The following is a 24,920-nucleotide window of genomic DNA, read 5'->3' on the forward strand; positions in this document are numbered from 1 at the left end:
TCAGAGATTATTAGTGAGCTGCTTATGCAGAATTGTGGATCACCGATCTCAGTAATGCAGAAGAGACTTTGTGTGAAAACACCTCTGAGTAGGCACTAGCGTTCCATTACTAATCTGAGACATAAATCCAGGTGGTTCTCAAACTAGCACCATTCTGGGATGTAAAAAGTGGCACTGTGATCATTTACTGCCTAATTCTCTGGCTAAATGGATATGGTAAGATTTGCCAGTGAATAACATAAAGTAGATCGTGTTGGACTTTCCACTCAGAAACCACCCCTTATCTTTTTTTTTCTGTGGAAGGACACCCTGTTCCAGGCACTGCAACAAGTCCTCTGACAGGTGACCCCTGCATTAAATAATAATGGAGATTCTCTCCTCACCCTCACCTGACACCCTTCCTTCTGCAAACTGAGCCCCTGGCATCTACCCAATGATGAAAGTTACACTAATGAGCTCAATTGTACAGTGTATACTGACATTGATCAGAGAATACCACCCACCTGCTGCCAGGCGCGCCACAAACGCACTGACTGGGTAATACGTATGTGGACTGTCTAAAACCACTGACCCCAAGCACTGTTTCATTGCAGGCATTAATTAATAAATGTAATGGTGCAATGAATTTATGCTTATCTGGCTTAAGTCTATTAATTGTGCAATATCTACACCTTAAAGATACATGCAAAATGTTTTAATGAATATAAGAATATAAGTTATAATTGAAAAACCAACATCTTTGCAATGCATTTAGAGTCAGACAGAGAGCTTTTATTGTTTACTGTTTGATGAATACATCTTGCATAGCTGCAGTGGGACCCAACCATCTGGGAAATGCTTTTTCTATTCTTTTCTAATTTGAATAAATCAATTGACATCAGCTTTATTGAAAAGGGTAATCTTTATAAAATTCACAAGAATGTCACAGGTTCTTAGTATTTCGTTCACCCAAGAAGGCAGACTTCACAAATGTGAGCACAATTATTTATTCGTTTTTACATCAAATCCATCAGAATGTCATCTGAAAAACGTACTTCAGAACATCAGAACAGAAAATCTGACCTTTCGAACAAAGTGGTTAACATATTAAATATCACATTGGCCTACATTTAAACAGGGACCAAAAATAGTGAAGTTATTGAACATTGACTTGGTTTGTTTTAAAGATTTCAGAATTCTAAATCATGTTGTTGCAATGGCTTAGGTTCTGCATTTAAGCGTCAGAACACCTCAACAATGGTGAAACTGTAATGAATGGACATTTGGTGTTGAGGAGGATGGGTTCCCTTTTGAGACTGGTTCCTCTGAAGATTCCTTCCTTTTTTCATCTCAGGGAGTTTTTCGTTGGACTGTCGCCACTGGCTTGCACGTTAGGAATAATCTTACTGTATAACGTCTGCAAAGCTGCTTGGAGACAATGTCTATTTTTAAAAGGTGTTATACAAATAAAACTGAATTGAATTGAATTGGATTTCCCATTTGAAATGAAACCAGAATGGATCCCGTTGTACAATTTAAAATCCATGACTACATGAACACAGTAAGCTATTTAAAAAATACGAAGACCATTTGTTATCTTGTCTATCCGAAGTAATTGTTCTAGACAACGTTCAACCAAAGAAAGCTGCATGCAGAGGGGGTGTTTATTACAGGTTTTTACTCTGATCCTGAATATAATTTTCCTATGACTAAGGCTCACCTGCCACTTTGAGTCTTTTGCAACTTGGTGACTTGAACTATAGGCTAAATTATGAGTAGAGATGAATAGCATGATGTCTGCACTATCTCTATTATATAACCACTGATAAAACGCTTTTGTGTGGAGGTTTGGAAAAGTGTTTGGATGGGAGGCATATATTAGGGCTATATATTAAATTGCTAAAAAAGGTAATAGCCTACAGTACATCTCTCTCTCTCTCTCTCTCTCTCTCTCTCTCAATCCCCCTTCTCTCACAGTTTCAATGACTGAGATGACCGCACACACACTGTAGTGTGATGACAGACAGACCCACGTGAATGAAATTACAGAGAGCAGATAAACGCTCGACCCCCCAGCAGGTTCCTGCTCCTCCACGTACGGACCCCGTCTTTCGTTTCCACGCAGCACTAAAGGAGGATCAAAGTCAATGAAACATCTGAAGTCCGGGCACTGGACCTTGTCTTGTCAGGATCTCGCTGTCACGTGGTCGTCTGGACTGGTTGAAGCGTGTGTCTCTCTCTCTCTCTCTCTCTCTCTCTCTCTCTCTCTCTCTCTCTCTCACACACACACACACACACACACACACCTGAATGCGTCACTGGAGGACTGGTGTGTCTCGAGAGCGCAGAAGCAGGCAAGCGAATAAAAGGGACACGAGATTGATAGTGCGTAATGTAAACAGTCTATCAACCTTTCCAATACACACACACACACACACACACACACACACACACACACACATGGACAGCAGCAGATGCAAGTCGCAATAACTTCAGAGTAATTTACCTGTGGCGGTTTAAACCAGCTGCTCTGAGTCCACTTAGAAGGACTCGTTTCCAAACAGTTACGCAGCGTCCACGTGTGAAGGACTGACCAGACCCGGAGCACACACACACACACACACTCACGCGCGCGCGCACGCACGCAAGCACGCACACACACAGTAACTGTGTGCAATCTCCAAAGTGCACCCGCTCGCACGGACGTCCAGTTTTCCCCCCGACGGGCTCCATGAAGGATGTGGCTGCGCTCGGGCACACGCGCTTGATGAAGCGGCCGCCGCTATCATGCGCGTGTTGGCCGAGGCCAGCGTCCAGTGTCTGCGGCTGGCTTTCCTGCTGATGGTGGCGGCAGGCGCGGCGCCCTCCCCGGCTCTGAGCGCCGGTTGCCCGGAGCGCTGCGTGTGCGACGAGCAGCTGGTGGTGCAGTGCGCCGGCCAGAGGCTCAGCGTCTTTCCCGCGGACCTTCCGCTCGCGACGCGCCAGCTCATCCTGAGCGACAACCGCATCGGCGAGCTGCCACCGCTCCAACTCAACTACCTGTCCGACCTGGTGTACCTGGACTGCAGCAACAACTCTCTCTCGGAGATCTCGGAGTCGACGTTCGGCAACCTGCGCAAACTCGCCTACCTGGACCTGTCGTTCAACGCGCTGGCGCGCATCGAGGACCGCACGTTCGGCGCGCTCGCCAGCCTCGTCATGCTGCGCCTCACCGACAACCCGGGCCTGTCCGAGATCCACGCGGACGCGTTCGCCGAGAACAGCGCGCTGCAGGTGCTCGACGTGAGCCGCAACAACCTGACCACGTTGAACGTGAGCACGCTGGTGGCGCTTCCCGCGCTGCGCGCTCTCGGCCTCAGCGGAAACCCGTGGCGCTGCGACTGCGACACTGAGGACCTGTGCCTGTGGGTGCACATCGAGGGCTTCAAGTTTCAAGGTGAGCGGTATCTCACTTTAATTCACACCACTTCACAATACCACGAGCACTTTTCTAACACCTTTACAGTTGAATCTCTTTCCAACACTCTGCTTTGTACATATATTCCTACTGTATAGCTCTTCATAAGCACTAATAATGAACTGTGTGAATAGACGTCTTCCTGATGGAAACAGGGCAAATGTATATTAATAATCACTAATAAATAAAGTCAATCATCTGGGTTATAAAATGATCAGTTTGTTGCATGTCAACCTGTTTAGTAATTGCAGCAAAAGTAAAGGAAAACATTTACAATACAATAATTGCATGCCATAATTCCATTTATTAACACTGATCATCCCAAAATGCACGCTGAGACTCTAAAGTAAATCACTATACCTGGTTACCCTCTAAAAAAGACATCCCACTATACACTTAAAATAATATTGCTTTCGCATCTACACATGTAAACGAACACATTATTAAATGAACAGTGAATCTATTCAGGTGAGTACAGAACACATTAAATAACACTGCAGGTATTAAGATAAAACTGTTTTTTTGCTAAAAAAAAAAAAAAAGTCAGCTATAGAAATTCCCACCAGAGGATTTGGTGCATGTGTGTTTGTGAGACTGCAGGGAAAAGGAGATCAGCTAATGAATCCTCATTAGGGTTGAGATAGCCTAAGGCTCTTTATCTCACCCAGATCGCTTTATCACATTATTCAGATCGCTAATTTGATCTCGGGTGTCACTCTCGGAGGGCAGAGGAGACTCATTGCTAGTCTTCGAAGGGATTGCAGAAACTTTATATCAACACCAACAACAACATCAACTAAGAACTTTTTCAAATGAATAAAAGCAGTGCTTCTGATAGTGTTGGGTTGTACATATTGAGGCCTGTGTGTGTGTGTGTGAGAGAGTGGAAAAATATAGAGGGAAGCATTTTCGTCATTCCAAATTTTACTCCCTATTACACCATTTACTTAACATTAACAGATCTGCTGTAGAAAATATAGCCCTGCACAGAAGTACACTGGTTTAATCTCAGAAAGACCTTGCTAATTACATGCGATTGATGCATTATAAATTCTGTGATCCTCCAGATCTGGACTGTGTGATGTGTTAGACATGAATTTATCACCATCTAAGATTATTCCATTGCTGGAAGGCAAAATGTAGACCAGTCCATCATTGTCTATTCCACTGCTCATCTCTCTCTCTCTCTCTCTCTCTCTCTCTCTCTCTCTCTCTCTCAGTCCCACGATTGGCTGCTCTGACGTTTTGGTGTTGCTGTGTCTGTGGAGAGTTGTGGTCTAATTATATCATTTTTAAGTGGATATGAAGAGTGTAATTTCTCTCCTATTATGTAATCCAATCAGACCTCATCTGCTACACCATCCAACTAACGCAATAATATCTGCTCCTTCTTTCTTTCTTTCTTTCGGCAAGTGTGTGTGTGTGTGTGTGTGTGTGTGTGTGTGTGTGTGTGTGTGTGTGTGTGTAATGTCATGCTTACCTGCAGTAAAACAGTTTGTTACTTCCGGTTATGGACCCAGTTTGTTACCCACAGTTATTGGATAGGTTACGGCATCGTAAAGCATAACAGCAGAAGAGCCTTAAACTCCAGATCTGATAGTTATGTTGTTATAAATTATGTTACACTTGATCAGCTTATGTGTTTTATGTAGCTGTTCATACTTTATTTGAGGAAAAAAAGAGCTCCAGTTTTCAGAACTATATGTGAATCGTTGGAATGGGGGTAATTTATCTAAAAGATGTGCATTCCTTATTTTTTTTTTTTATATATTACTATTAATTTCCATTACTATTACTATACAGGGAGTGCAGAATTATTAGGCAAGTTGTATTTTTGAGGATTAATTTTATTTGAGGATTTAATTTGAACAACAACCATGTTCTCAATGAACACAAAAACTCATTAATATCAAAGCTGAATATTTTTGGAAGTAGTTTTAGTTTTAGCTATTTTAGGGGATATCTGTGTGTGCAGGTGACTATTACTGTGCATAATTATTAGGCAACAACAAAAACAAATTCATACCCATTTCAATTATTTATTTTTACCAGTGAAACCAATATAACATCTCAACATTCACAAATATACATTTCTGACATTCAAAACCAAACAAAACAAATCAGTGACCAATATAGCCACCTTTCTTTGCAAGGACACTCAAAAGCCTGCCATCCATGGATTCTGTCAGTGTTTTGATCTGTTCACCATCAACATTGCGTGCAGCAGCAACCACAGCCTCCCAGACACTGTTCAGAGAGGTGTACTGTTTTCCTCCTTGTAAATCGCACATTTGATGATGGACCACAGGTTCTCAATGGGGTTCAGATCAGGTGAACAAGGAGGCCATATCATTAGATTTTCTTCTTTTATACCCTTTCTTGCCAGCCACGCTGTGGAGTACTTGGGCGTGTGTGATGGAGCATTGTCCTGCATGAAAATCATGTTTTTCTTGAAGGATGCAGACTTCTTCCTGTACCACTGCTTGAAGAAGGTGTCTTCCAGAAACTGGCAGTAGGACTGGGAGTTCAGCTTGACTCCATCCTCAACCCGAAAAGGCCCCACAAGCTCATCTTTGATGATACCAGCCCAAACCAGTACTCCACCTCCACCTTGCTGGCGTCTGAGTCGGACTGGAGCTCTCTGCCCTTTACCAATCCAGCCACGGGCCCATCCATCTGGCCCATCAAGACTCACTCTCATTTCATCAGTCCATAAAACCTTAGAAAAATCAGTCTTGAGATATTTCTTGGCCCAGTCTTGACGTTTCAGCTTGTGTGTCTTGTTCAGTGGTGGTCGACTTTCTGCCTTTCTTACCTTGGCCATGTCTCTGAGTATTGCACACCTTGTGCTTTTGGGCACTCAGTGATGTTGCAGCTCTGAAATATGGCCAAACTGGTGGCAAGTGGCATCTTGGCAGCTGCACGCTTGACTTTTCTCAGTTCACGGGCAGTTATTTTGCGCCTTGGTTTTCCACACGCTTCTTGCGACCCTGTTGACTATTTTGAATTAAACGCTTGATTGTTCGATGATCACGCTTCAGAAGCTTGGCTATTTTAAGACTGCTGCATCCCTCTGCAATATATCTCACTATTTTTGGCTTTTCTGAGCCTGTCAAGTCCTTCTTTTGACCCATTTTGCCAAAGGAAAGGAAGTTGCCTAATAATTATGCACACCTGATATAGGGTGTTGATGTCATTAGACCACACCCCTTCTCATTACAGAGATGCACATCACCTAATATGCTTAATTGGTAGTAGGCTTTCCAGCCTATACAGCTTGGAGTAAGACAACATGCATAACGAGGATGATGTGGTCAAAATACTCATTTGCCTAATAATTCTGCACTCCCTGTATACTAGGGACGTGCATCAGTAACATCAGCAACAATAATTGTACATCAGTAAATCGTTTTTCACCGATGCAAATATGTTAAAATTTATACATTGCAATACAAATGCCAACTTAGATTCAAATGCACATTTTTTCAAATCAATGCATCTTTACTATTAATGTATTTTATAGATTATACTATATTTTATTATTATAATTACTATTTAATACAATACAATTATTATATTAATATACAGTTTCTATGTTAAGTTTGTTAAGATTGTTAAGTCTTTGCAGGAATTGGATTTTTCCCTGAACAGTTTCTTTAGCCTTTGCTTTGTGTGTCGTGCCTGTTGGACTTTAATTGCTCGATGATTCATGCTGTATTCACATTTTGTGGTGTCATTTTGTTCAATACACCTATTTTTCTCTCAATTGTCTAATGATTTTTGTATTATACTGTATATGGCAAATAATATTCCTTTTCTGCTTATGTCTGCTGATCTGTACAGTCCAGCACAAAAGTTAGCATAAAAGATGGATATGAAGAAGACAACATTAATTTTATAGTAACATTATATTTGGTGTATCATGTTTTATAACTGTATTAAATACTGCATGGCAAGATATTAATAGTCAGGAAATTATATCAGTTTAATAGTTTTAGATTTCTGCGTGTGATATAAATATTATTTACTGGTTTTAGTTGCTTGGCCAAGCTTATTCAGTATGACCTGTTAGTTTGAGGGTGATGGGCTGATTTAGCGTTTTTTGCAGGATAGGCCCACATTCCTTTTTTAACATTTTGATTTTATCAGGTTATGTCCAGATTTACACAAAAAAATCCACTATTCTAACTGTGTTCCTCTTATATGTGTGTGAAATCATAAAGAGACATTTTCTCATAGCCTGTCTTGTCTTAAGCAGTGCAGACACCTAGGAAAATCCGTATTACACTAAATTTAATATTCTGGACAGATAACAGTGTCCTATGAGCTATCACCGGTCTTAAAATGTAACTATGCTTTATATTCTAAACAGTTACACCAGTTAATTAAATCCAGCTAAAGACAAATGCCTTGAAGGTGTTTTTATGTTTGCAATGCTGCTTGTCGATGTGCAGGCATGCATTCTAATCTAAGCATGATGTTTCTTGTGACCTCTGGTGCGGTGAAAGCTGCATTCGTAAGCCTTGATGGTGCATACAGGTTCGGATCGGGGAGTCACGTGAACGCTCCAGATGCTCTGGTTAATAGAGTTTGATTTAAATGACAGCCTCTGCTTTGTGACAAGGGCATTGAGAACAACCTTCCAGTGTCCTTGTGGAATATTTGAAAATAGGGACTTATTTATTCACAGGATCCATGAAAGGATTTAATGACATTGGGATTTGCCATAAATGTTTTCATAGACATTATTGTAGATTTGTCTCGTGTTTATGCCTTTCATTTACTGGTGCTAATATTAAAGCAATTCCAATAGGTCAAAATGTGAATGCAAATGAAGAGTTGAATAAAATCAGTTGCTCTTTGGCCAATCATGCTATGCAAACATAACATTTTAAATATACTGTTGAATTGGGGCTGTGGTAAAGGAGTCAGGAGTTTCCATCTTGTCTTTTTCCCTCGTGTTCCTTCGCTTGATTCCTTACCTGTACGGGTGACGTTTGATAGAGGACACTGAATCACAAATGCAACTGACAGACACCAGAGTATGGAGTTTCACCAATCATATTGAACTCGGTTTGATTTCTAAGCTGAGAGGGAATACGTTTCATCCGTCAAATCCATGTATTGCCCTTTATACCTCCTCAGCCAGACTGACAGACTCTCAAATGTAAAAAAGCACATCATCTGTCAGCATGAATCAACAGCTTATCAGTTACTGCAGATAGAGTCAGCAGGTCATTTAACTCATTACAGCTTTAGAATTACTGCAAGACATTGGCAAAACATTCATTATAACAAATGCATAAAAAAAACCCACTAGCACTGATTGATTCTGTATTGTCCCAATTGTGCCTTGCACATTGATTCATTGTGTTTGTGGTACAACAAAAATGATCATATTCTGAACCTCAGGGAACAATTTTGTACAAAATCTACAAACAAGACTGTATTTCGGTTCAGTTTTGAAAAATGTGGTGTGAACACAAATCTAAACCTAATCCTGATATTTGTATTTTTATGTTGACTGGCAGGTTTGAGCAAAGATACAAAATGTATTTTTAAATAAAATAGCAAATACCTTTATATTATACAGCAGCCACACAATGTGTCAAAATAAACTACTGTATTTTTGTATTTTAAAAAATATAAAAATACTTTTACAAGGGTGCAAGAAAGTTTTTTCACAGTTTGTAATAATTATATCCTAATTCAGTTACTTGATGTTTGGTAACGAAGGAACATCAGCAACATTGACTCAATGACAAACAAGTCATTCATAAGAAGACAACTGATGGCACCTGTATTCATGCAACCAGTTTCTAACCAAGCAGTCATTTAACTGTTTATCCTAATTATATTAATATATTATGTGTCCAGCAGTCATTCCTGCAATGGTAGGCAAATTTAAGATCCTACTAAACTGCTACTTCAATTAGGGTACAATGATCAGGAATCAAATATTTATTTATCAATCACTGAACGCAAATTTGGAAGTTAAAATCAAACATTTTATCATTTCACCAATTATTGAATGACCAATATGAAAGCTGGAAGTCTGCACGTTTCTTACCTTCACCACCTTCTTCCATATGGATCAGTTTTCTGTTCTGATCTCAACAAGTCTGGGAAACTACTGAGTAGGCACCAATTAGAGTCATTTTTATGATGGCCTCATATAGACTTCTTGAAAAGTATTTTACAATATCTTTTAACCTACAAAAATACTAAAGTATTTTGATACAATATATGAAGCCATTTTCATCAATTCTACCAAAAACAAATGACATCAGTCAACAATCAGACATTCATCTATCTGCCTCGAACAACAGGAGAAATGGTTTTCATTGCCACAAAGTTGCACACAGTTGTAACACAACAATTGTTTTCCCTTCATTGGAACTAATAGGCCCCAAGACTGTTTTACTGTTTTTCATAAAGATATGGTGTGTTAAAGTTCGAGTGAAAAAAACTGAAATAAACTGGAACACTGCCTGAACCCCAGACTTTCTCACCAATCTCACACATCATCTGTACCTGACCATACTAAAGTTCACAAATCAAAAATCCCCAAAGCCTTGCTCCAAAATCTAGTGGAAAGCTTATTATATTAGAAAAATGGATTATAATTGAATGTTTTAAAGTCACATGTGGGCATAATAGCCAGGTTTCCAATAATTGCTGGCTTTTTTCCCCAATAATTGAATGTGTTCCTTGCAATGGTTTTATTGATTACCATGATAAGATAAGATATACCTTTATTCGTCCCACAGTGAGGACGTTTCTAAAGAACATTTCCCATACCAGGAGTTGAACCCAGGCTGCCTAGGTGAAAACCAGGAATCCTAACTGCTAGACCATATAGGAAACACAAATGTTCTTTGTGTAAGGAGTATGTGTTGATCAGCGAGTATTGAAAGACAGCGATTTGGAAAAAATATCCTAACGTATAGATTGTGTCTATGTGGAGGATGTTAAGTTGTGTCCTTACTTGGTTTTCAGATCTATAGGTCAGCTGTGGCGAAACATCATTCACTCATCGTCACTGCTTTCCCAAGGGATGCACCAAATGTGTGTATGTGTTGCTCTGTTTGTGTGTTACTGTTTGCATATGTGTGTGTGTTCGTGCAGCAACGATAGAAGAGAAGATATAATCCAAAGTGTTGAGCGCTGTGCCTTCCAGCAAATCATTGTTAAAAAAAAAAGAAAGAGAGTAAAAGTGTGGGATTGAAATAGATGAAAATCGGTGATACAGACAAACCGTGACATTGCTCTTGTTCTGTAACAGTACTGCATGTCTATGTTTTTCGCCCCATGTGCATTTACTCACTATGGGTAGGCAGTAGTATGGCATGGAGCTTCTAGGCATAGAGCCAAACAGAAGGTGGACACGGGGCCATGGCTGAATATTCATGAAGAGAGGTAGAGCCTACGAGCATGTTTAGTTGCCAGCCAACCCAGAAATCCATAATTGATAGTTGGACAAAAAAAGCATGATTGTGTAAGAATGAAAAATCCATACAAATGTCCGGTCGCAGGCTGTTTTCTGATAAGAACGCTCGACCTGAGATGTGGACTCGCATCTGAGCTGTGGTATTTCCTAACTCAATCAGGTCTGATTTAACATTACAGAGTCATTCATCAGTGCAGTCTGAGATCAGTCTCAGATGCAGATGAGTGCAATCTGCAACAGCTCATTGCCTGCAGTCCCAGACGAAGGTCACCAGACATAGAGTAACCAGTAATCTGTGTATTAATAACGTCATTTGCCATCAGCCCTGAACATTAATATGTTGCCTTTTTTCCCTCCAATACAATAAAAAGTCTTTTAACTCTGTGACACTTTTTGATTGCTTTTTGATGTTTCTTTTTTTTTTTTACTTGCTTGTTGACCTTCAGTGTTTTATTCTCTAACCTTGGGATGAAACGTTCTCTTTGGAGCAGTGTTGGTGTCAATTCATTATTTAGAAGGTGCTGGACACAAGAGGAAAGAAGGTCCGAGCAAGGTCACTTTTTTACAGGCTATTTGAATAGAACAATGTGCTGCTATTCTAACATTGGTGTGTACAACACATTAGGACACAGCCAGCATCACGGCATACAATAACACACACCGGCACACAAACGGGTACACACACCAACACACACACACACACCACACACCAGCACACACACCAGCACAGCCCTGCAGCTCAGTCACGTTGCTAAAAAAGCATATACAATATATATATATATATATATATATATATATATATATATATATATATATATATATATATATATACACACACATTAATATACGTTTAATCTAGTTTATTCTGCTTTACAGAAAATACATTTAGTGACCACTTTAATGGAAACATTTGTACACTTGCACATTCATTCATTTATCCAACCAGCCAATCATGTGGCAACAGCACAATGCACCAAATCATGCAGATACAAGTCAGGAGCATTACTTCAAGCATTCGAATGGGGCAGAATGTGATCTCAGTGACTTTAAACATAGTATGGTTGATGGTCCAACATTGTTTGGTTAAAGAAAATTGGGAAAAGTCCAGGGTATGATTTTTTCCATCTTTAACTGGCCAGTTTTGCTTGTACCCCCTGCAGCTTCAGGTTTTGTTTTTTTGGCTGACAGGTGTAGATTCTGATGTGGTCCGCTGCTGTTGGAGCCCATTCACTTTAGTCTTCGATGTGTTATATTCTAAGCTGTAAAGAGTGGCTTTTTGAGTGACCGTGGGCTTCCGGTCAGGTCGACCCAGTCAATTTCTGCCTGCAGAATTGCTGCTGACTGGATGTTCTCTTACACCGCTATCTCTTAGATTACATACAGTACCACAAAATGATTTGTCCCCTCCTGATTTTGCAAAGAGAACACAAGGAAACACAAAAATACTATTTTTAAAATGACCATTTCCTCGATTATGCAGAATTGCTTTTTTGAGCCACATTTAACAGCCCTTTTAAGGTTAATGTTTCTATTATTCCACATGCAATGGTCCCCCCAAAAATCCCACTTTTGACTAATTCAACATGTGATTAAAAACATCTTGGCCAGCATTGGTTTTCCCTTTAAAAATCTCCCATGGATACCATTTTCACCCAGTCTCTTACCAATGGAGGAGCCATTAAAGCTTTTTTTGGGTGAGCTAGACTTGCATATGCTTGTATGTATTCTATTCTCAATAGGGTCTTGCGTGAATTTTGGTAGGCCAAACTTTTTAGGGAAGATCCACCACTGTTCCCAAGTGGAGATAATGCCTCTCACTGGTGTCACAGAGTTACAGAACCCAACTGTAACAACAAATATTTTTCAATAACCTTTGATTGAAGCATTGAGTGCTGTGTGTTGAGACATTTTCCTGGAAAGGTTGTATTTAAGTGATGCTTAGATTCAGCACATCCTGGGCATGTCTAGTGAATTGGTTGGTTGAGTTACGGTGCCACACAGAGAAAGTCTTCCATCAATAAATGTAATAATTGCTGGGTGTCGCAAATAAAAGTTTTCAGTCGAAACTGTGCAGATTCACAGTAGCTCTTGTAGCACTGAAAATTGATTTTTTTTTTGTGCTCGAGGGTCAGTTGGGATCTCGAAAATTATTTGGTCTGTGTTCACTAATGGACATAAAAATGTGAAAGAGTAAAACAGGCTTTAAGCTCATACCTTTGAGCTTCCACAGTTATTCATCATTGGTCACCCATCTTGAACACATATAGCGAAAACATTATCTGGACGGAAAACTGCTTTTTCTCACGGTTCTTTTTTCAAATCAAATCAAATATGCAAGTATAAGTAGTATTATATTTTAGGGGCTATGGAATAAGGTGGCAGTTAAGGCGGTAAGCACCATGAAAAGAAGGAGGCAGCTGCCACATGCCGCCCCTCCAGTAGACCTGCCAGAAAGTACAGAGGAAATAATAAAACACTGAAATGGATTGCAGAGGGTGAGACACCGCATTGAAGAGTTCACCATAGCGAGCTGAGCTCAGCGTAAATGCCATGTGCAGTAATTCTCTCCACTGCTCTGCTGTCTGTCTTCCATTTCATTCTCATCATTATGCAGAGGGTTACTGAGGCTGAAATCTCCCAAGTCTTATCTTCTTAAAAATGAACATATGAAATTACATAATTAGTGTGTTCGGAAGGTGGTTGGTAGCCCCGCTGCTTCATCTCAACCCTGAGGGCTAACAACTAAAATTAGGGACAGCGCAAGGAAATGAGACACACTGTTTCTCACACTCTGTGAAAAAGAGGAAGAGCAGTGAGTGTGCATGAGAGAGAGGTTTCAGTGTATAGAGGCAAGATGGATGGATATGTGGCGCTGTTTGAGACAAATGATGCATCAGAAAATTGGCAGGATGCTGTAATGGGAGTTTTATTTCACTCATCCTCACTTTATAGTGTGCATGCGTACAAAGGACAAGACCTTAAAGAAATTCACATAGTGCTCATATGAGTATTTCACCATTAAATGGCCATTATTCTTCCTTTCTTTGTGTCACCTTGTACAAATGTCAGACCTCATGTGTATCTTAGGGGCTGTTCTTCAAAACTGGTGATTCGTTTCATCTCGTTTCAATCTCTTCATTGCTGAAGTGTGTACATTTTCTTATCTAGGCTATTTTTAGCATCTTGGATATTTGATGAATAGTTTGATAATATGCTATGAGGAAAAGAACCAGCTCTCCCTTTTTTTAAATTTGCATAAAACGAGGTATTCCGTATTAACCCCGATTCACGATTTATTGATTTGTTATTATAGACAGGTGGATGCATTTTTTTCTTTTATTCATTTATCTTTATTTATTTACCATTTATCTTTATCATTCATTCTTTTATTCATTTATCTCCAGTAGGTGCCTTATCCTGGTCAGGGCTGCAATACATTCACAACCGACCTCAAGAACGGTTTGTGCAGGGCAGGAAAACCTTAACAGACAGTCTTTGTTGCCATACCCAAACATTCACACTCTCCTTCACATCTAGGGGGTGATTTTGTATGGCGATTGTCATGTTTTGAGGAGGTAAGAGGAACCTGGGGAAGCCATACAACATGTGAAATGACAATGTAATGCATTGACAGACACATTAGCATTAGCTCATGTTCACACTTGAAATGCTGGAGCTGTGAAGCAGACTCCGTTCACCACTAATATGGACAGTTAATATGCAGTAGTGGAAAACGTACACAAAGCACATAGTTGAGTTAAAGTAGAGCTACAGTAGTTAAAATATTACTCCAGTAAAAGCAAAAGTGCTCCCTTTAAATTTTTCCCTCGAGTTAAAGTACAAAAGTATTTACCTTTAAATGTACTTAAGCATCAAAAGTACTATGATTTATTATGGGTATAATGCCCTATTATTATTTTTGTCACCAGACTTTATCAACTCATGTGAAAAGACTCTGTTCCTCTTAGCACACCGATCTATTAATAGAATAATATTAATGAGACAAACACTGATTGATATCTATTACAATTAACACAAAAAATCTGGAGTTTCTTCTTATTTATTCCTCGACCCTGATTGGTGGCTTGCTGCGTGTTTGAGCAGTTAGGATTTTATCTACTCATAAATAAAAAAGGAACGACTGATTTCACAAAATGTAGTTGAATAAAAGTGATATTTCACTATGAAATGTGAATTTAAAGTAAAAATCTCTCCAAACGGAAATATTTCAGTAAAGTACAGATACGTGAAAAAGCTACAAATGTACAATCAGGAATTACACTTACATCATTACTATCTACCACTAATATGTTATATGTAACTATACTAAAATATATCTAATTATACTAATTATACTGAAAAATATCTTACTTTAAAAAGATACTTTACTCTCTGACATTCAGGAGCGGTTGTAGTAAATAAAGCATGTTTTGCAGTAGCAAGTGCATATCCGTTTCATTAAGGCATTTGTTCATAGAAGGCGTGAAAACACAAGTAGTCCTAGACAACATAGGAACAAGAAATCCAGATTAGGGAAGATGGATATTTAAGAAGACCTGTGTGGTAAATGCTTTGAGGTGGTTGCTGCAAAGCAGCACTAGTGTTCATTAACAGGGGTGATGGAGCAGTGACTCTACTGCTGACTCGGCAGTATTGATACAAGCCCCTAGGCTACTTCACTGTGTGCGTGCGTGTGTGTGTGTGTACTGTTCTGAAAACACAACAGCTTCCTAAATCATCTGAAACTTACTGTATACAATTTGGGTTTTTCAGAATTTAAGCTGAATAAGGAAAGATTCATTTACAGGGTTGGTTACCCTATATACACCAAGAGTGATTTAACATTTCTGCTTGCATTGTTGTTCTTTCAGAGCTGCAGTGCACAAAGTAGTAGTTCAATTTGCGAAGGGAAAGTATTGTTTCGAAAAATCAGGGAGGAAAATCGGAGGAGACTGCGGAGTTATTTGCGTTCTCTTATATTCCCTGTTGTATTGTTTTAGCGGTGAGATGTGTGTTTAAAGGGAAGGTTCGTTGTTGCCCCACAGCGCTATTAGACACAGCTTTTACTGAGTCATGTGGAAATCCACTAAACTGCTCAGGTGGGATTATATAAGCATTTTAGTGCTTCAAAACCCGTATTCACTGTTCGGTGAAGCTGATGCGATATACTAGTAACCAAAAAAACTCACTGAGGAACTACAGCAGCACGTGTTTTGCAGGATAATTAGAATTTGATGTCAGATATTAGATTATTCTAGTAGCAGGTGTTGTGGTTTAAAAAAAAAAAAAAGAAAGAAAAGAAATGAAGAAAAAAAGAGAGAAATCTGTCAGATCTTGATGTAGTGCTGAGCTTTTCTTAGACAGTCAGCCATCTGTGAACTGTGTGTTGTTTGGATGAAAGAGGGTTGGTGAAGTGGAATACATTTGCTTTGTTTGTTGCTCATTGTGACTGTTTCTGTGTGAGAGAGTGTTTCCGATAGAGCAAAAACCTGCACTTACAACTCCCAATGATCCGAATTAGGCTACAGAGGAACATTCAGACCAGCAGGGAGAAATGCAGACCCAAACCTATTCCATAGAGACAACAAGTATGGTGGGTGTTAGATGTGATGATAATCATGGTGTTCATGGCCAGATTTAGTTTGACTGGGGATGCATTCAGGATATCCACTGCACATCTTTTACAGTCATTATATTCTAAGAAATGTAATATGTGTAGTATAATGGAAAATTGTAGATACTCTCTGTGTTTTGGGAAAAAAATATTTAACTTCTAATTTCTGCACAGAGAAAGTGAAATTTAATTTTAGATAATCTTAGGTTAGTTTATAGATTTTTTTTTCAAATTTATTAAACATTTTTTTGATTACTAGTAATAAAAAAGGCTTTGATATTAGAATAGGATGTTTTAAGAAAAAAAGAAACTATTTTGGTATGTTCCCTATTAAATAATAGTTGGTATAATACAGATTAATGCTTTTTTCAATTTCAAATAAATTCACTCCTTTGTTTAATCCCATATATTGTCTAGCAGCTGCTTTGCCTGTTAAAATCATAGGCCTTGAGTTTGACGTGACTAATTAATGTACTTGATAATGGAAAAAAGTAATAAGGTGAATAACAGGGGTGTAGCTCAACCCAAGACCTCCCAAAATCCAGGCCTGCTGGTGGTGGATAAGATTAATGAGACAGGAAACATTGACCTAAAATACAGATATAACTTGTACATGAAAACATGTACCTGTAATCCATTATTTTTCCTCAATGATTAAAATGAAAAAAAGCTGGAAAATACAAAAGCATTTTATGTAACTCGAAATTGCCATTGATTTAATATGTTTAAAATGATTGCTTTCCTGTTTATCATGGACATTCACTATGTAGAGTAGGTGTGGTTCTGAGGAAGTGGAACGTAAAGAAAAGCTCTGCCAGCTGGTGCAACAATGTGTGAGCATTCCAACTGCCTCTGGTGATTATGATAATGGTGAAGAGCCGTATTAAGAAAGCAGACACCCAAGATAGGCAAGTTAGCTAAATAAGGCCAGGGAATGATGAGCATTTATTTATAACAGGCTTTGTCTGATTATAGTTTGCAAGAGAATCCTGCAGATTTTAAGTTTTATCTCTCAAAAAAAAAAGGTGCTTTTGTCTTGTCACATGTACATTACAGCACAGTGAAATTTTTTCTTTATGTGTACCAGCTATGCTGGATGGCTGGGGTCAGAGCACAGGGTCAGCCATGATACAGCACCCTGGAAGCACATAGGATTAAGGGCCTTGTTTAGGGGCCCAAGAGGGGCAGTTTGGGGCTGGAACGCCCCGAACTTCTGATTAGTAACCCCATGGTCTAGTAAGAGTTTGTGTGGGGTAAGGGTTCTCTCACTGTGTTAAAGGTCTTATGTGCAGAAAAAATGGAACCCTGAGGTACATCAATTATTCAAATCTAGTTCTCATAGATCAGTACTTTTATTATTGATGCTTAAGTGCATTCAAAAGGGAGAACTTCTGTCCCTTTACTCAAGTGTCTAGCACTTTTACAGTAGCAAAAAATATTCGCACCAATCCTTATTTTGAGATATCTTTAGTTCCCCACGGCAGCAAGGAGAGAAACAAGTGAGTTGACATAAGGTAGAAGGGAGAAGAACAACCGGACACCTCGTCACAGACCCAACACCGAGTATGTTTTTATTTTATATGATTTTTCAGGATGACTCAGCACTGCAGGAAAATGTTATTGCACAGTTTTAATAGTTAATAAAACATTCCTACACATTGTAGCTTTAAATGAAGGCCTTCAATGCAACACTGACATGCTATGACTTGCCTGAATGTATGTGCAAAAGTTAAAATTGTATATGGGCATTAAGGAATCCTTACGACCAGGGGTTTTCTCACATGGTGATAGTTCTCTCACTTAGGTTTCGTGGCTCTGCTGGGTTGGGCAGCACACAGATAAGCTGACTGGACAGTTTAAGGTGACATACCTCACAGGAGTGTTGGCATTAGTGCCAGCAAACCCACACTGTGAATTCTTAATTTTAGATCCAATCCGTTCACCCTTTATCCAGGTTGATTTATTTACATCAGGACATGGACAGAGCATGTAACAAATAATTTCCTTTTCCATTTAGGGTCCACACATTTCTGAATCGTAATAAATGGAAGTTTTAATGGTCCATTTTTTTAAGGTTTAGTCTTCTGCCTGCCTCAATCTATCCAAATGAAGTCTTTTGGTGTGAATTTCCAGTAGTGTTGTTTTTTTGTTAATTTTGAATTTCAGTTTAAATACATTTGTCCTTCAACAGCACTTCATGTTGCATAGATTTCTTAAGTTATTTTTTTACCTCTATGAAAATGTAAATGGTATTGGCAGATGATATTGCACCTGCGCTAGTCAGATTGCTTGGTCGAATTCTGAGCACAAATTTAATTTACCATATTGTCTAAAGTCACATTATTGCTGCCTGTGATGTTTTGCTGCTTTGTAATAATATGATACGCAACACCACATTACAGTGGCCACGTTTCTTTCGGTTGTTCGGTTATTTCGGTTTTGTGTGTCCTTGAGAAGTAGATGGTGTGTGGGTGTCGAGTGGTGTGTGTGTGTGTGTGTGAGAGAGAGATGATGAGGAGAGATGAAACACTTGAAGCTTGTTGAATTCTGCGTTTGTGTGTGCAGTGCGCTGAAACTACTTTACATTTTACCTTAGTTTTGAGATCGGATTTGAGGATGTTAATGTAGTAAAACATAGAAGAAAAGCCTCATAAGAGGGTATTCACTGTATGCATAGGTTTCCTCCAGGTTCTCTAGCTTTTTCCCACCTCCTATGAAGATAAATTGCACTAGGTATGATTCTGACTAGGAAAGAGTAGTCACTAATTGAATGAATGAATGAATAAATGCATGAATTTAGTTTAATCTAAACATCACTAATAATGTATATGGCCAATGGAAGTTCAATGTTTTAGGGTCTGAGCAGCTGATTCACATGTTAATACTTTGAGTTAAGACCTTAATAACGCCTTTGTTGAATTTGAAGTTATTTTGGATACAACTCTCTGTCTAATAATTATATCTGTTTTTTTTATTTCATTGCTTACTATTAACATTATGTTAAGCTTTAATTATATATAGGTTTCGTGAATGATTTGATAATGTTAAAAGTATAAAATATACATATTTATTTAAATTATTGAATGCTCATTCTGTAAATTTATAACATTTAAATGATATATTATGCATGCTACTCATACTAAAGTAAGGTACAGTTTCGACAAGCACATATACTGTGGTTGGATTGAAGCACATAAGGTTAGAACAGCTAGCATGCTAAAGTTGTGTGCAATCATGATGATATGTATGGGACGTGGTAGTACTGTGGTTAAGGCTCCAGATTATGGCTTGGAAGGGCAAGTTGGCACTCTTGGGCCCTTAAACAAGGCCCTTAAACCTCTGTGCTCCAGGGATGCAATATCATGTCTGATAATGAACTTTTGCCCAGCTTCTTAACGTTGCTACGATATGTGAGGAAAGTTTTTCACTGTGCTGTAACTTATTATTCTCTTCTTCTACAAGTGACAAGTAAAAGCCCACTTTAGTACACCGTATGTCTTAAGAGATGTGTCAATGTTTATGCTGGGAAAGTTACAAGTACAGTGGAACCTCAAGACTCACGACTTTGACACTCGAGACTTTGATAGTTCGAGACTTTTCATTCATTCTTTTCATTTCGTTTTTTAGTAACATTTAAAAACAGAGTTTGTACTAATAAATTACTACATTAATTAATTACTAATTAATAAAAATGTTTTACAAATCTATTTTATTATTGTATTATTTATTTAAAGTAGTAAATAAAACATTTATGACAAGTAATTCACAGTTTTTTGTTGATTTTACAGTACAGTACATGTACAATTCCCCTTGAAAAAAGGAACCATCAAAAGGAGAGAGGGGTCATAGAAAGTAACCCCCGCGAGTATCGAGGTTGCACTGTATTCAGAGACAGGTTACACGTCTGCTTATACACATTCATCGGGTACATCATTTAGCAAAATACCTGTGTGTGGTTTATACTTCCAAAATTCACAGACAATGGTGTTTTTTAGTAGCATCTGCCAAAAATCAGGCATAGATCTATTTTTCATATATGACAAAATCAGTTTAATTTAACAAGATGGCTTCCACACTCTTCATTATAAGCTCATTACATTGCTTATAATACAGCACATAATTATGTTTGAATTATTTATATCATACATCGACAGTTAGTCCTGTAATCATTTCACAATTGATAAGATAGCTAGACCTGTGATGGACACCTAATCCATTATCATGAACATGTATTTTGACACAAAACAATTAGGCAAGTAACGTACCATTTACATTTTAGTTATTATTCCAATATTTTATTATGGTGTGTGTGTTTGTGTGTGTGTTTAATAAAGAAGGGAGGTGGTTAGAGACAGGTTGAACAGGCTGCTGAGGGTCACCTTGAGTGATCTCCTAATCTCTTTGTGTCTGCTTCCTTCTGTATTTCAGAGCTCAGTGATGTTGAACCTCTCACTACTGAGAAACATCCTCACTGCGAGTTCTGTTACCCCACATACTCCTCATATACGAATAAGCCCTAAACCTCGCCTCTTATAGCCTATGTAGGCATGCATCCAAATAAAATGTGCTTCCAAATAATTGCACTGATGCTGGCACCAAACAAGTGGAACAATATGAAAGAGAGGATAAGAAATTCTTTCTTTTCATAGTTTGGGAAAGAAGTTCACATAAGCCTTAGACATAAACCATGAGCCAGTGTGGGTCTCTATGAGTGAGTGGTCTATGTTATTAAACTATACACTTTAAAGACGATCATCAAGTTCTGTTTATATAGCACAAGTTATTTCAATTGATGAAGGTCAGCCAAGAATAGTACCAGCAGTTTTTATATAGTATTATATACATTGGACTGCAGTGATACTGTAAGGGATTAAAGTCTCAATTTATTGCCAGTCATTAATTCAAGATGAAGTGAAAAATTTAAATAACTTTAAGTATATTATATTATATTAACTAATTTCAAAATCCTTGCTGAAGATTTGTAATCTTTGTCCCTCCTGCTTTATATCTTCTGTATATTTTGGCTATATTATTTTGTCTTAATAAAAAAACTGAATTAGATTAATTTGCATAATGCAAAGTCCTATCAACCCGTTCATTCAGTTACATACAATTCATTTAATAAAAGCAATACAATCAATTAAACGCTTCATAAAAACAACAAAGCTGCAACATGCATTTACCATCCAGTTTATTACTTTGCATTATATTATACAATTACACATTAATTTAATGATCTAATCAGCCAATCACGTGGCAGCAGCACAAATACAGTAATCGGTACGTTATAAATACAGTATGTTTTACGGTGTGTTCGAATCTTGCACCCCCGATTTTTTTTCCAGGCAATTGCAGTTGCCGCATTACTCATTTGTTTGACTGATTTTCCCGGTCTCTCGCGGATAGCACGATAGACCAAAAAACGTATAGGGAATTGTTTTTATGGGGTTTTAAAATAATGAAATTTATTAATAAAAATATAATTATTAATTATAAAATGTCCATTTATCGCGTTTTTCATTTATCGCGGGCGGTTTTGAAACGTTACCACCGTGATAAACTGGGGATTACTGTAATCTGAGGTTATCGTGGGCACAATCATTAGCTGTTTACCTTAAGATGTTCTGTCCATGCCCATGATAGCATTAAATTTTTGTTTTTGACTGACAAGTGTCGAATACAATATGATCCTTCACTTTTTTTGTGAGATTCTGTGAGATGCTTTAATGCTTACCACAGTGGTGAAGATTAATTTTATTAGCTACGTTATCCAATCTGCCAAATCAGGAGACCAGCAGTTTCTGTAATATTTAAACCAGCCCTTTGGTAATGAACAACCATGCAACAGTAAAAGTAGAGATTTGTTCATTCTGTTGTTTGTTGTGAACATTAACTAAAGCACTTAAACTGTATATGTGTATTTTTATATTGCATTGCCAATCAAGTAACTGCATGAGCTGTGCAGGGGTTCCTAATAAATTCAGTAGTGAGTGTAGATCTTAAAAGTCTAAGGGTGTATAAAATCAATCAATAAATATTTGTATTTGATATATATTTATATTCCTATATAGATTTTCATACTCGCCCACTAACCCTAACCCTAACCTTAAACATAACCCTAGGTCTTGTACATTGGGTCTCATCACCTTTGACAGTAACACTTAAGTATCTATACATCATGAACTATATACCACGGTGGACTATCCATCAGTGCTGTAGATTTGTCTAATCTATTATCAGATTACATTAATATTCAATGTCAGATCTGTGTATAGAATCCATGTTCGATTTGCTGCAGTGGCAGGGTGCAGAAAGCAACAGACATGATTCCCATATAATAGTCTTACCTAAGCCCCAGGGCTGGCCAGACAGTGTGACCCATAGATTATTCATCAGCCATATCTCACCGTCTCACTGGCAATGTCCCTCTCTCTTTCTCTCATTTCTGTATTTATTGCAAAGTGAGCATCATTTGATTAGCACAATTTATTATAGTAATGCATCAAGAAGATGGCCCTGTCATCACCAGAGCAGGTCATCCATTAATGTCTATGAGAAAAATAAAAGCGCATATTATTGTGTGCGTGTGTGTGTGTGTGTGTGTGTGTGTGTGTGTGTGTGTGTGTTGGATCTCTTCGTCAAAGTGCAATGTAGAGCTGACAGCCTACTGCTGGGCTGCGCTCTGGCTCTGAGATAGGGATGATGGTTACTGACCTGTATCCTCCTCTGGGGCAGGGGCACATAGCTTTAATGTTTGTGTGTGTGTGTGTGTGTGTGTGTGTGTGTGTGTGTGTGTGTGTGTGTGTGTACGCACGTGTGTGTGTTGTGTGTGTGTGTGTGTGTGTGTGGGTGTGGGAGGAAAGAGGAGAAAAAAGATGCAGAAATGCATAAAGTGGCAAATATACTGCATAATCTGTTTAGAAGCAATATCTGGCAAGATTAGAAAAAATTATTTTTCAAGTAAAAAACAGAGTTTATAGTGTAAATGAAGGTATAACATCCTGCCTTTAGACACTCTTGCTCATCAGTCTACCTGGGAAAAGGAATACATTTTTATTTTGTAAAATAATAGTCACAAATTAACTAAGAAAAAGCACTTGGTTAATTTAGTGGACTTACCTACCAGTATTGCAATCAAAAATAATTTAAAATCAATTATGCAAAGTTTTGTGTGCATTTGTGCAAATATTCTGCATTTTAATTTTCAAAAAGCTGAATATATTGTCACATGCCTAAGAGTATTATTTAAATAGGTAATATTTAAACAAGTTTGCATTTTTTCTTACATGTATCCTTTTACATGCTTGAACTATCGATCCTTTGTTTGTGTTCTTTCTTGTAGACGAAGGACAGACGGTGTGTCAGAATCCGGCGGAGATGCGCGGCCGTCGCCTAGCGGAGGTGGGCATGCAGCTGCGCTCCGAATGCCACCAAGGCCTTGGCTACTGGGACTACCTGTTTTTCATTGCCATTGGCTTCGTCATCTTCTCAGCAGGCACCGTTTCAGCCTGGGTGATGGGCGTGCTCATGGTGCTCTACGAGCGCTACAGCAAGAGGAAGAGTGAGGAGGTGGACGGAGAGGATGACGAGAGCACGCCCATCCGCAACACTGGGAGTAGCCATGGCAACGGAGACCTGAGCAAGCCCGGCATGCAGGTGTGATCGAGCGTGGGGATGGACGAAGGATTAATAGGCGAGACAGTGGAAAGAATACTGAGCACATTTTTAATGATGAAGGTGACTTGAGTGCACTCTGTGAACGTGTCCCAGTAATTCCCTGTAGATCTCTGACAGGATCATATTGGGTTCATCACCCATAACGAAATAGTTTAAAAAAGTCTTTGGGTCTGTGAGTTATAACCAGTAATAATTGACCTAAACCTGGACACTGTGTGCATGTGTGCATATAAACATGTTCACAGAGCAGTAAGGGGATTTAAACAGTCCCAGCCTGGATGCATAGAAAAAAATGAGACCTGATTCCTACTAACACTTTTTTGGTTGTTTTTGTTGTTGTTTTTTTTTCCCCCACACCAGCATCTTTTCATAAATCATATCAATCCAAAATGAAATGTGTAAACGATGATGCTCATCAAAAGGAAATGACGGGCATGCACACTGAGTTTCAGGCCAATGACCTTTACATCATTTCCAACATTTTTATTTGTTTTGACATGAACACTCCAGCAAATACAAAGCAGTCAAACATGAAATTAAATTACCTACTACACAAAAAAAAAAAAAACAGCATCCAAACAAAAAGTTCGACCAACATGGAATTGTGGACATCGTGCAGCAGACACACATTCCCAGTGTTGTGTCGGGAACAGCTAAGAAAATAAAAGTTTGTTTTTAAATTCTGCAGCTTTAGTGAGGACTACGCCTGAGAAAGAGGGTCACGGCACATGCAGGTCGTTGAT

General features: G+C 38.6%; 1 protein-coding gene across 1 annotated transcript; it reads left to right on the forward strand.

The window, feature by feature from the left end:
• The first annotated feature begins 989 nt into the window (after positions 1-989).
• On the forward strand, positions 990-24,706 carry LOC124377382 (leucine-rich repeat-containing protein 52). Its single transcript, XM_046836826.1, has 2 exons — positions 990-3,415; positions 23,843-24,706. Exons 1-2 carry the CDS (start codon positions 2,767-2,769, stop codon positions 24,160-24,162), a joined length of 969 nt encoding a protein of 322 aa, XP_046692782.1. The 5' UTR covers positions 990-2,766; the 3' UTR covers positions 24,163-24,706.
• Positions 24,707-24,920: the final 214 nt, after the last annotated feature.

The sequence above is a fragment of the Silurus meridionalis genome, chromosome 23 (genome assembly GCF_014805685.1).
Source record: "Silurus meridionalis isolate SWU-2019-XX chromosome 23, ASM1480568v1, whole genome shotgun sequence".
In the NCBI taxonomy this organism is placed as follows: domain Eukaryota; kingdom Metazoa; phylum Chordata; class Actinopteri; order Siluriformes; family Siluridae; genus Silurus; species Silurus meridionalis.